At 36.6% G+C, this 12,957-nt stretch overlaps 1 protein-coding gene across 5 annotated transcripts in view; it reads left to right on the top strand.

The window, feature by feature from the left end:
- The window catches only part of LOC121507124 (sodium-coupled neutral amino acid transporter 3-like), a 67,145-nt gene that overhangs the window by 43,996 nt on the left and 10,192 nt on the right, over positions 1 to 12,957 (top strand). For all 5 annotated transcript variants that reach the window (XM_041783298.1, XM_041783297.1, XM_041783294.1 and 2 more), the window contains 4 exons: positions 5,180 to 5,253; positions 6,025 to 6,117; positions 6,921 to 7,002; positions 11,228 to 11,310. In XM_041783298.1, coding sequence (XP_041639232.1) covers positions 5,180 to 5,253; positions 6,025 to 6,117; positions 6,921 to 7,002; positions 11,228 to 11,310 — 332 coding nt within the window. The remainder of the gene's footprint in view (positions 1 to 5,179; positions 5,254 to 6,024; positions 6,118 to 6,920; positions 7,003 to 11,227; positions 11,311 to 12,957) is intronic.

The following is a 12,957-nucleotide window of genomic DNA, read 5'->3' as shown; positions in this document are numbered from 1 at the left end:
CTCTGACATATAATTTAAGGCTGTTCTTTCTCAGGCAGTCAGATCTGCAGGGTTTGCCATATGTAAAGCTCCTTAATATGAGCTGAATTGTGTGACTGTTTTTTTTTTTTTTTTTTTTCTCAAGCTGTCCGCTGTCTGGACTGGTTGAACCCAGTGTCACCCAACACCAGGGTCTTTGACACTTGGCTAGACAAGAGCCCAAATGAACCGGAGCTGATTAGTTGACAGTTTACCCTGATGAATACATGCAATCGCGTGCAAATTATGATTATGTGACTGACCACAAAAAAGAGCGTGCACATAGAAGAAAGGCTGTGTCATTATGATAATATCTGCAGGATCTCATTTTTAAACAATACAGTAGCAACTGAGAAATACAGGCAGGGTCAGTGATACATTTTAGATAACTGGCATTTTTCTGCATTCTTCATTGAATTCCCAAGCTGGTGATCACCTAAAAATATATTTATTCTTTTTCCTGGCTATGCAGTCACTCTGAACCTCTGGTTCTGCTCCTTAAAAGGACCGTAGACCGAGAAATGCAGCAACCATGTTTGCTCAAAGACAGAAGTAAACAGAGGCAAAATGAATGCCAACAGCAAGATAAAGGTCTGCTGCTGCACAACCATCACAACCTGAATACTGATGTGAGGCAAGGTGGCTTTATTCAGTCCACTCGTTAAATTTTGCATCACTATTTGTCTGTTTTTGGATATCCTTAATTAAGATTATGATTATGATTATAGTTGAATTAATTATAAAGATATTTAATTTTTAAAGTCTGCAAGAATTTTTTTTTTATCAGTGTGTTGCTTTAAATAAATGTAGTTGAATATTTTTTACCAGAATTCCTAGCTTTCAGTCACATGACCACACAGTAGGGCTGGGTGTTTCCACTGGCCACATGATATGATATGTAACACAATACAGACACCACAATAGGATATGTATTGCATGACACTTTGATTGGGGAAAACATGACAATAAACATGTCCTACATTTAATTCACTTCAGCAGCTTGTCTTTATTGCAGAGGATAACAGAAGAGGTACAGTGTAAAGGTTCTTACACTTTAAAACACTTAAATTCAAATCCTCAGATATCTAAGCAAGTTAAACAGTCTATAATCATTTTACTTGAAATAAATGCGAATATAGTAATATTTCACTTTTTAAACTTAAAACGACTCTGTTGTCTCTCTTGGTGTTGTGTTCAGACTTTTCATTTAATAATATGGTTTAGCCTCACTATGAGCTCACTTGCAGTTGTGAGGATGACTTTTTGCTTCTGCAGTAAATCTGCACCAATTTCAGTAATAGACTGATGAGTGGAGAGGATTAGCCAGCGGTACTCACTCTGTCCGAAGCAGCTGCTTTAAGCCTTTGTTATCAGTGTCCCTGCTTTGCTAAAGTCCTTACAAATAAAGCATAGTGCTGCTTATAATCTCCTGATCCTTTTTAGAGTTTGAGGGACATTTTTGACAGTGTTGTTGAGTGCTGGTTGGGATGACACACAGCCTAGTAAGCTAGCTGTCATTGCTAACTGCTAATTAGCCTGGTGTCATGTGTCGATAAGGAATGGTGTTGCTGCAGTGTTTTACCTTGTTTACACAGCCTCCATGGCTCATGCCGACTTATAAGAAACCTGAAATAATTCCGTATTTTTGCTTTTAGTCTTGCTAGCAGTAGATAGTCACTATGATCCATGTGACGGGAGTGATTACCAACTTGATTTGGAGTAAGGACGCATGCCCTGCATCATTCAGTTAAACCTGAAATCTGCTACCTTCACAGCATTTACGTCCATACTGATCCTGTAACACCTATCAATTTTAAAAAGCTTAGAACTACAGCAGCTACCACACTATGTGGCTCTGCAGCATTGGGCATTCTTTCCTCCTGTAATAATCAGAAAACTGAGGTATTTATCTAAACTATACATTTTTATCTCTTTGGGCCTTCATATAGCACCAGGGATTTTATTACAATTTGTTAAACAAGAAAATCCTAGCCAGAGCATTGTTTCTGTGATGTTTATGTACCGATATCTGCTGTAGTGGAGAATCCTGATCCTGCCAGGATATTAGTCTATAAAAGTAAGGAGAGTTTTATGTTTTTATGTTTTGGTTAGTAATGTTAGCTGTCATTGGTGTTCTGACACTGTGATGATAGTTGAAAGACAGTCATATTTTGATCAAGTTAACTCGATATTTGATGTCAGGATAAGGTGAAGCCTGTTTGGCACAGGTTTAATTCTGACCTGTGGCTCCTTTCTGGCATGTAATTCCCTGCTCTCTCTCTCTCCCCAGTTTCCAACTCGATCCACTGAATTATCTCAATAAAGGCATAAAAACCCAAAAGTTAGTCTTAAAACATGTAATTTACTCTTAGTTAATGGATGGGCCTCATATTTTTGTCAAGTTTGGAAGGTTCATAAATTAACATCTAAAATGTGTGAGGCACATGTTTGCATTCAGTTGATCAGTATCATCTCTCCTAAAATAATCTCCACATACCTCTCACTAGATGAGGTATTTAATACTCAACTAGTGTCTCATGTTTCGGTTTGCCTTACAGCCCCATGATTCATATCGCACAGATTTTGTTGGCGGGTGTAGAGGCTCCAGCAGGTCAGTGGCCCCGGAGCGGGCAGGAATGCAGCGAGGTGGAAAGCTGTGAGCAGAACTACAGTGACCCAAGTGTGTCAGTCTGTCTGAGCGTCAGCAGATCTGTCCTCCCACTGCCACTTGACTGACTAAATCCTCCACCACAAGTCAGCCCAGAATTCCTCCACATGGTCTGGAAAAAGCCAAACCAAGAAGAAAGAGAAAAAAATGCTGTCAGTTTGCCAGTAGTTGAAGTCAGGATGAAAGACGTGCTGTCTGGCTTTTCCTAAAAGCTGAGGGAATGGCGAGAGCGTGAGTGAGAGAGAAAGTTCGTGTCGCCAGCAGGAACAACAAAAGAGGAAGAAAATAGAAAACACAGTTGGAATGATGTGGACCAGGTCGGGGAAAGTTAGTAGACCAGCGGCTCATTCAGAAAACTTTTTCATACTGAACCAAATGTCTTTTGATGCTCTTTACTACCCTCATAAAAAAGGCAAAAACAAGAAAACTGATATATCAGCTGTAATTATTGGCAAATGTAGGCCATATGTACAAATGCATTTGTGAAATTTTCGACAGAACCAATAGACCTACGTTACCTTAGTCTTTTTCTTTGTTCATCCCAATTGCTTAAAGTTTAAGATTTGTATTAAGTGGTAAATTGTTGCCATGATGCCACAGTTTTAATGTTACAGCACCTAGAGAAATACTTCAAAAATAGGTGCAGCAACAATACATTATTATCCAATACATTATTGCATCATCCTCTGCATCTGAATGATTTTAAGATGCCATCTTCATGTAAGCACAGTTTTGTTGCTAAATTTTGATGCAAAGTCATAGACTAGAAACCTGTGCTGTCTGTAGTCTGTAGTTCTTCCATGTCACCAATTTAGTAAATGATGGCACTGCTGCTGCAAGAACTGATTATTCTGCTCTGCTCTGCATGCCCCAGAAAGCACTGGAAATGATGGACCTAACCTAACGTAGAAAAAGGGGCATAAGGTTAAAAAATAGATTTAAATTTCTCTTTCAATATTATATTAATGATAAGATCATTTGTTCTAAATCAGAACTTATCTTATCATGCTAACTTCATAAAATACTGCATCCGCATAATCAACAACATGAGCCTGTAGACTTCCACATACAATGCCTTTTAAAAGTATTCACCCCCGGGATGTTATACTGTTTTATTGATTTTTTACATCAGTTCTGGTCAAAATAATTTGACTTTTTTTTGACAAAAACAAAAAGAATACAAAAAACTCTTTAATATCAAAGTGAAAACAGATTTCTACCAAATAATATCAATTAAACAAAAATATGCAATGTAAAATTGTGCTTTTTGGCCATCAGACTGGATTCTATGTTTAGCAGACACCAAACACTGCACATCACCCAATTGAGAAAAGCCCAATTGAGACTTATCCACACAGACTTAGTGCTGTGATTACAGAAGAATAAAGCAATAAAGGGTGAATATTTATGCACTCACTTATTTTACATTACCTTTTTTTATTTAATAGACATTACTTCGTAGAAATCTGATTTCACTTTACATTACACAGGTAGTTTTTTTTTTGTCAAAAAAGCCAAATTATATTGACCATGACTGATTTTTAAAATCAATAAAAGGATAAAACATCCAAAGGGGTGACAACTTTTTAAAAGCACTGTAGGTCTTTATTAAATCTATGACAACAAGTATTTTCTCCAACCCATTAAGTCCATATAGGGATTTAATATGTAATATCAGCAAATTTAACTGGAGTAATGAGATTCTGTTTGTTTCATGAGAACATTTAGGAAAACTGATTTAATGTCCATATTTAATGTGATGAGCTGCATCTTTCGAGCGATTGCCAATTTGACCCAGGGTTTCTTCATTCAGACCTCTTCAGCTGGCTGGATATGTTTTAATAAGATGTCTTGCTCGTATAACCCTATCTGTGAGTGGGTTTTAATGAGAGACTGAGTTGAAATGCATTTCGGAGTGGTTTCTGATGGTACGAGCAGCCAAATAGAAAAATTCAAAGATGATAGAAAGATAGAGGCTTGTTAAAACTGTGAAGATGAGTCAGCGGAGAGAGAATGACTGCGGTTCCCTTTGAGAAGACAACACTTTCACATAAAATGTGGTGGTGACCGAAGTGGGTTATTCCTGCCTGGAGGAACAAAGAGCAGAAGATTAATGTTAGCAAAGGATTTTCCTCATTCTGTTAGTCTCAGCAGTGCAATAGAACTGTTTTCTTTTGAAAGTGTCCATCTGTTGTGTGTGTGATTACTTAGTGTGGCAGAGGGCAGAGGCGCTGATCGGGCAGCCTCCCTAGCTCAGATTGAGCAACTACTAAGGGTAAGGATGAGCCACAGGAAGCTGTTCTTCTATCACAATCTATGCACTGGCATGCAGATGATTTATGATTGTAATGCAGCTGTATACAGGATGCTAGGTAAAAATGTAACAAAATGAAGAAACTGAAAACTAGTTATCTACCGTTGCATCTTTATGTTGTTTTTGCCGGTGAAGTGACGGTAATAATGTTCATGTTTGTAATTATATGTGTGTTTCAGGGTACTCCTAACAGTGGTGGCTGTCCTTTCCTCATATTCCATCCATTTACTGCTAAAGTCATCTGGTATTGTAGGTATGTATGTGAGTGTCAATGTAAATTTGCTGATTTGATGTTTCAAACAACATGCTGTCTATTCATATTAAAGCATCCACCAAATGCGCAGACACTTAAAATCCCTGTTCGTAGCTTTTCCTAAATGAGAAAAGTTAATTTAATCTCCAAACCTCAACAAAAAAGTACATTTCATAGTGTTACGCAATACACAACAACACAAATTAAGAGAAAAACAAAACAAGATAAATTATTTGAGACAAATGAAGACATGAATATGACAAGAAAAATAAAGCTGTTTTAATATCGATGTCAGCATCATCTCCTTATATGGCCTAAAATGCAGTATTGTACTGGCAAGTTAGCTGGACAAGAAAAAAAAGATATGCCTTTACACTGGCTAAAAGCCTCATATTTTTAACCCTCTATTGGAAATGTGGGATTTGATAAACGTTTTATTGCACTGAGTCAGTGTATAGGCGTGTCTTTCTTAATTTTGACATCTTGAATAGCACTTAGATGTGCTTATAACACCTTTCTTGGAAGTTATTCAGCTAACATGCTAACATGCAACTAACTGAAGACCCTGGAGGTTAGTGTTAACCTGTGTTCTGTAGTTTGAACGCTGTTAAAGTATAGAGTCATCTGCAAAACATGAAAACTCTGATGTTGAAAGCACATTTATCAACCCTCCAAAGGTCTTCAAACGGTTACACAATGAGATTTTAGTGGTCTTATAACCCTGCACCTTTTTCATTTTGGTCCTTTCCTGTTTTTTTTGTTTTTTTTCAGGTATCCGTGCATATGAGCAGCTTGGCTACAGAGCCTTCGGGACTCCAGGGAAGATGGCGGCAGGTATTGCGATCACCCTGCAGAACATTGGAGGTGAGGTAACACTGACATCAGTCCCTCACACTTAATGACATTCACACATAACTCTTAAAATGTCCTCTGAGTTCTGGATTAAGACTGATTTGTGTGGGGATTTACATGTGCGTGCTTTTGTGTGAGAGTTTTTTTCATTGTTAAACTGTTCATAAGCCTCTTTGTAGTTTCACTGATTAAAACATCCTGCATGATCTGCTTAAAAATTAATTAATGCAACTTTTTTGACATCAGATTATTGTGTTGATTACATTGAAGTTGTTGCATGTTGTGCTTCACAAGGAAAGTCAACTTGATGTTCACATTTTCAATACATTTTTTGATCATGAAACTTAAATGAAGTAGTTTTAAGGATCTTATTTTTATTTACTTAAACCTGCCATTTTTATTTTTACTCATTGGTTTTTTCCAAGCATGACTATTGCATTTTTTCCCCAGATTTACTATATGAACAAAAGTATTTGGCCACACCTGTTAATTATTTAATTCAGGTGCTTCAATCTGACCACAGGGGCCACAAGTGTATAAAACCAGACATCTAGTCATGCAGTCTCCATTTGCAAACATTAATGATATAAAACGGGTTGTCGACTTTAAGGCTGGTACTGTGATGGATATCACCTATGCAGTAAAACTGGCATTTTGTGGAAAATGCACATTAACATCAAAACTAGAAGTATTCATGCAAAAATTAAATATTATGTCTGTTATTGTCACAGATTTATCCATGCTGCACTTAAATGGACTCAGATCTCTTTCTTTTTTCTTTTAACTAATCAGTGTGCTCTTTGTCCCTTCCACAGCCATGTCCAGTTACCTGTATATAGTGAAGTACGAGTTTCCCCTGGTCATCCAGGCCTTTCTGATGGTGGATAAACCTGCAGGGTGAGTTGATGCAATGGATAAAAGTTTTATTTCACGCCAAATCACAGGTACTACAGATCAAGGGGACACTTTTGTGTGTCAAAACTAGAGCAGCAGAAGTGTCATTTTCAATATCAATATCTGCCTTTCTGTTGATATGGGAAAATTATTATTCTAAAAAAAAGGTTTTTAGTTGTTAAAATAAAACTCAAGTCAAAGCAGATGGATACACCAGTTTCCTTGTTTCTCACTGGTGAATCCATCTTGCAAAGCTGCCGTCTGAACCGTTTGGGCCTGGTTAGAAAGTGACAGGACCAGTCAGCGACAAGGGGCAGTACTTCAGGTGCAGAAGAGTCATGACGTAAGCAAGCAGCAACAAGAGGCCGATGCAATTATGGCGGAGGAGCTTAGCGTGGATGCTGCCAAAGCGCCAGTTTTATCAGAACTTGATGACATTTCTTCATTAAAAGAAGAACAAAGAATAGCAGTGAGTTGTTTTCTTTTCAAAAACGACAAAAGTCTTGTACTTACATGTCTACAGTCACCATGGTTCGCGTTATTCCTCAGTAGCTGTGCACATGCACCTTGGTTGTGGCTTCGTCACATGTTTTGTTGCTCTGATTGGCCCGTAAAGATGTGACAGACAGAGCGTTCATCCAATCATGCTCTTGAGTTTTTTTTTCAAAGCCTCTGCCCTTTCCCAAATGCTTAGTATTGAAGGTTTTCCAGATGGATGTGTGATGTGTGAATCTACAACAGTGGCATCATTTGCAACACATTTAATTTGAAATACTACAAGTTATATTTATTAGTACCTGAAAAGTTTCATTTGTTTTGCAAATGGGAGCTAAAAGAAATAAAAACAACAAGCAATGGCAATGCAAACTGACATTTCAAGGTGTATTTAGACAGAAAACATTAAAACAAACATTGAAATCCATTAAACAAACGTGGTCAACATGAGGAAAATGTATGGAAAAACTTGACTGAAGCTTAACAAAATAATGTTGTTTATAAAAAGTAACTGCAACCAACATCTGGAGCTGGTAACCTTACTTGATAGTTAGAGAAGTGCTACAGGATACCTGCAGACCTCTGACTCCTCCCTCTACTTCAGTATTTTCCTGATTGATAAGAACTTCAGACAGCTTTACAAACAATTTTCAGATATTCTACTAAACATTGAATGTCTTGAAAAAAAAGTTGCAGGTCTTAACTAATTATAAACCAAAGATTGTGTTATCAAAAGAATTTGAATTTGAACGTTCATGGTCCAAACTGTTCTTTTCCAAACTGTTTTTAGTCTATTTAAATACTTAAACTCTATGTACAAAAGAACAATCAGCTGCAAGTTTCTTTTTGGAGTCATATCTTAGCCTCTATTAAAGAGTCAGTTGTGCCAGTTGGTGGGCCTGCTGCTGCTGCTGGATACATGGAGCAGCTGGTGTGAGAACAGCTGTGATAGTGACCCTGGAGGAGGAGACCAGCACGGCCACAGAGAAACGCACATATCAAAACACAGCGAGACTCCACGGCTAAAACGTAAACCTTGGGATATCACTGGCCAGCGCAGGTGTCCTCAGAGACAAACAACACTCACTTCCTTGGATGGGATTGGGAGTGTGATGTTACCCCTTTACACCTTAACCCTTACCCTAGTTTGAAACTCTCCTTTCCTTCTTTTTTTTCTAATTTTCTGATAAGTGTGTTCTTAAGTGTATTTCATTTTATTTGTATTAATCCTGTATAAATCAATCCCGTATAATCTTGAAATGTGTGGTGAGGTGCAGAATTTTAATTTTGTCACTGCTTGTACTTTGCTTCATTTAGTATTGCCTCATTAGATTGTATCATATTGTATCTTATTGTATTTTATAGTGTTGTATTCAACCATCGTAGCATGTCTATCATAGCATATTGTTGTATCCCATTGTATCGTATTGTGGTATCACATCTAGTGTATCATGTTGCTGTATTATACAGTATTGTATAGTGTTGTATCACATCATATTGTATCATATCGCATTGCATATTTTGCAACCACAGGGAGATAAAATCTGATAGATATTAGAAGAGGGAAGCATATTGATTTTAACACACATGACCCTGCTCTGCTTTCACATAGAGTTAAAGATGACCTGAAGTTTGTGTGCAAACAAACAGTCAACATACAGTATCAGGAAGCTGCTGGTGATGTGAAGAATGCTGCAATTATCAAGTGTGCTTATACGTTTGCGAGGAAACACTTCACGTTTTTGTGTTTGTGTATGTGTGCTTCAGTTCTGATGAGATATTGTGTCCCTGGTCCAGATGGCTGGAGGGCAGGATGACCACAGGATAGACAAGTCTTTTTTGAGATGTGTGATCATGTGTGTGTGTGCAGCCAGCAGATGTTGCCTCTTTTAGTGTCTCCCACCTGACAGAGGGCAAGAAACGAACTACCCCCACTGTGTTGATCTAAAAATAGCTTGATGAGGTTTGTTTGTATTCATGGCTGTGCATGAGACAGAAACATATGTTACATTATTTCAGGGAAGTCTGTTTGTCATAGGTTTTATAATAATTCAGTATCTGAAGTTTGAAGTGGAGTGTTACTACACTTTCTCGGCACAACATATGTTGTGCATGTTTGTACTCTGCCTGCATGCTTTTCCTTCGGGTTTTCTGGTTTTCTCTTGCAGTCTAAACATATTAGAATGGTTGATATCTTTACCTGTAGGTGTGAATGTGAAAATGTCCTGTTATTGGCTGCTGATCTGTCCAGCATGCATCCTGTCTCTTGCTAGGAGTGTCTAAATCCATGCCTGTTAATATAATGAGTAAAAGAAAACAGATAGTGCATAGTTTGACATGGTGAAGTATTTCAATTTACATACATTCTAATATCAATGTGATATTGAACACTGTACTTTGTCATTTTTTGTAAAGGGTGTTTTCATGTCTGGTTATTTTGAGGAATTGTACTTTTCCACCCTTACATAATAATACAACATTTACTTATGTTTCATTACTTGTACTAAGAATTTTCTTGGGATGTACCCTTTGCCATTCTGTTATTAAGTTTGTCAGTTAAATCCTGCAGACACATGTAGGGCTAAGTCTGAGCCTGTTCCTTTCAGTAAATGTGACTAAACATTTCCAAAAACCTGTAGTGTCATAATTTTACCTTTTAGTTATTTTACAAAATTTTGCCTTTGAGTTTTGAGTATTTGATCTTATAGTTTTGATATTTTAAAGGATTCTTAACGTAAAACATATACAAATACAGGAATTTTCAATGAGTAGACTCTGAGATTAATTTATTCAGTCACATGCTAGAATTACAAATCTTCAATTTTTTACACTTAGGAATATAACAATAAAAGAAATCCAATTAAGTATTGATAAAAATGTGGACAGTTTCAATCAGCTAGACAGTTTTATGTTGCAGCCTGATGCAACATAACAAAAGTGAAGAAACCGAAGGGGGTCTGAATGTTTTCTAAATGCAGTGTATATTCCTACAAAAATAAGGAGGGGGACATTTTGCTATTTTTATTGGTCAGAGAAATTGAAAATACTTTTTGTTTGACTTAAGTGTAATGTCTTTTTAAAAATTAGAGAACTGTAGAAAATCATGTAAAATCACATCATTGACCCAGTATTGTGATACATGTTATGGTTACATCCCTGTACTTAACATTTACAATAATATTTGACTTGCTAATAGTATTTTAAGCTCAGTGCTACTTAATAAAACACAAAAACAAACTGTCAATTCTGACAACCATGTGGGCATGTACTATTCAGGTTATTAATTTAAGGTTTAAAATAACAGTCATATCCACATCCATCTTTAACAGTTCTTCAGATTGTCTTAGAATAACAGAGGTAGTGAACAAAGTGTCCCAGCTGCAGCTGTCCAGTGGTACATGGAGTAAATGAGATTATTTTCTGCTCCAGATATTTGATTTAATGGCATCCAGTTGAGTTTGGTTTGTTTATTTTTACTTTGAGTTGCGCTACCTGGTGTGGTCTCAGAGGTATAAAATTATCCTGAAACAGTATCTTTGTTTTTTCCCCCATGTAATCCTGACTGTGTGTGTACCCCATTTTCCAGCTGCTCACACACTTTCCTCTGGCTTCTCCTCAATCAATATCTGACACGGTGCAAACACTTAGCAGAATTGAGATTGAGAGGAGTGTTTGAGCAGAGTAATAACAAATAAATACATTTAATTGTCTGTTTCTTTCTGCATCTCTGCAGTGAATGGTACCTGAATGGGAACTACCTCGTGATCATAGTGTCTATTGCAGTCATATTACCACTGGCTCTCATGAAACAGCTAGGTGAGTATAGAATATCATCACAGTTTGTATCTCAGTATGAGTTGATATAATAATCTGTGACAAATCTGTGAGTTGCTGATATTGTTAGCTGTGGCTACAAATTAATAATATTGGAAAATGTCAAATGTTTAACAGCTATTAACATCAAGCTAAAATTCAAGAATATTTTGCACATGAAATAAAGGCAGATAATTGAATCATTTGTCAATTTTACAGTAATATTTACCAAACATTTGTCAATATTAACTTATAGATGGGACTCAATTCAGTCCTGCATGCTATGGATAAAGAATAAATTAATTTTCAATTAATTTTCATTTCAACATATAATTTTTTTCCCTAAAACTGGCTGTATTTGACTTTACCAGAGCTTTTCATAAAGTAAAAAAAATTAGCTTTATTATCCTGATATGCAAATAAATATTTGTATAAAAACGTGTGTCTTGCAGATTTCTGTAGCAATTTTCCTTATAGTGTTTGCTTAGATATTTACTGAAAATCCTGCAGTGCAGGTAGCAGGAAAGGGGCTCAGATTTTTCTCTGACTTGCTAAGGGTTTGTGCATCAGAGGGGATATTTTTCACAACAAAGACTTGAACCTTGGTATTTGTTTTTGAATAGTTTTTTTTTAAATCCCCTTCCAGTTTTTTTCCTAGTCTCCTTCTACAAACCACAATTTCAAAAAATGTTGGCACGTTGTGTGTAAAATGTGAACCAGAGCAGAATGCAGACACTTGCAAATAATTTTCAAACTATATTCAATTGAATACAGCACAAAAAAGATATTTAGTATTCAGACTGATTAACTTTATTGTAGTCTGGAAATGTTCCTACATTTCTGCAATACATTCCTAAGAATTGCGACAGAAGCATGTTTACCAAAGTGTTACATCAGCTTTTCTTCTGGCAGCACTGTGTAATTACAGTGCCTATAAAACGTATTTACCCTCTTGAAAATTTTACTTTTATTGATTTTTTAAAATCAATCATGATTATATTATTTGTTTTTTTTTTTTTCGACAAAACAAATGACAAAAAATCTCTTTAATTTCAAAGTGAAAAGAGATTTCTACAAAGTCGCATCAATTAAATAGAGATGTGGCAGCATCAAGCTGTGGGGGTGCTTCTTGGAAGTCTCCCTGGAAGGCTGTAAAGGAGGTTAAAATGAATGTGGCAAAATATGGGAAAATCCTGAAGGATAATCTTAAATGTAGGGGGATATTAAGGAAATTTCAGATTTCTGACTCACAAATTGATGCAAAACTGTTTTTAGGGACATTTTCATACCCAGCCTTTGCATTTTATGTCACCATGTAGCCATGTCTGAAAATGCTCCATTAACAAACAATCCTTACTTAAAAATGCAGTGTTTTTGGCCCTTGTGATACATCAAACATTTCCAATGTGTTTCACAAGTTTGCTCAAGCGTCTGTCTGCATCACAATCCTTCAGACGAGAAAGTATGTGTAACAAGACAGATGGAAAGAAGAAAGAAGCTGGGAAAGCCAGTCTGAAAGTGAGAAAAGGAGGCGTATTGGCTGACCTCTCGTAAAAGTTCAACCTCCTGCCGAGACATCAAAGACAAGTCCACCAGAGAACATACAGCAGAAGAAAAAGCTGCTCTCTCTCATTAGAGATTATATTGAAG

Source organism: Cheilinus undulatus, linkage group 3, assembly GCF_018320785.1.
Source record: "Cheilinus undulatus linkage group 3, ASM1832078v1, whole genome shotgun sequence".
Taxonomy (NCBI): Eukaryota; Metazoa; Chordata; class Actinopteri; order Labriformes; family Labridae; genus Cheilinus; species Cheilinus undulatus.
This window is presented reverse-complemented; position numbering and strand designations above follow the sequence as displayed.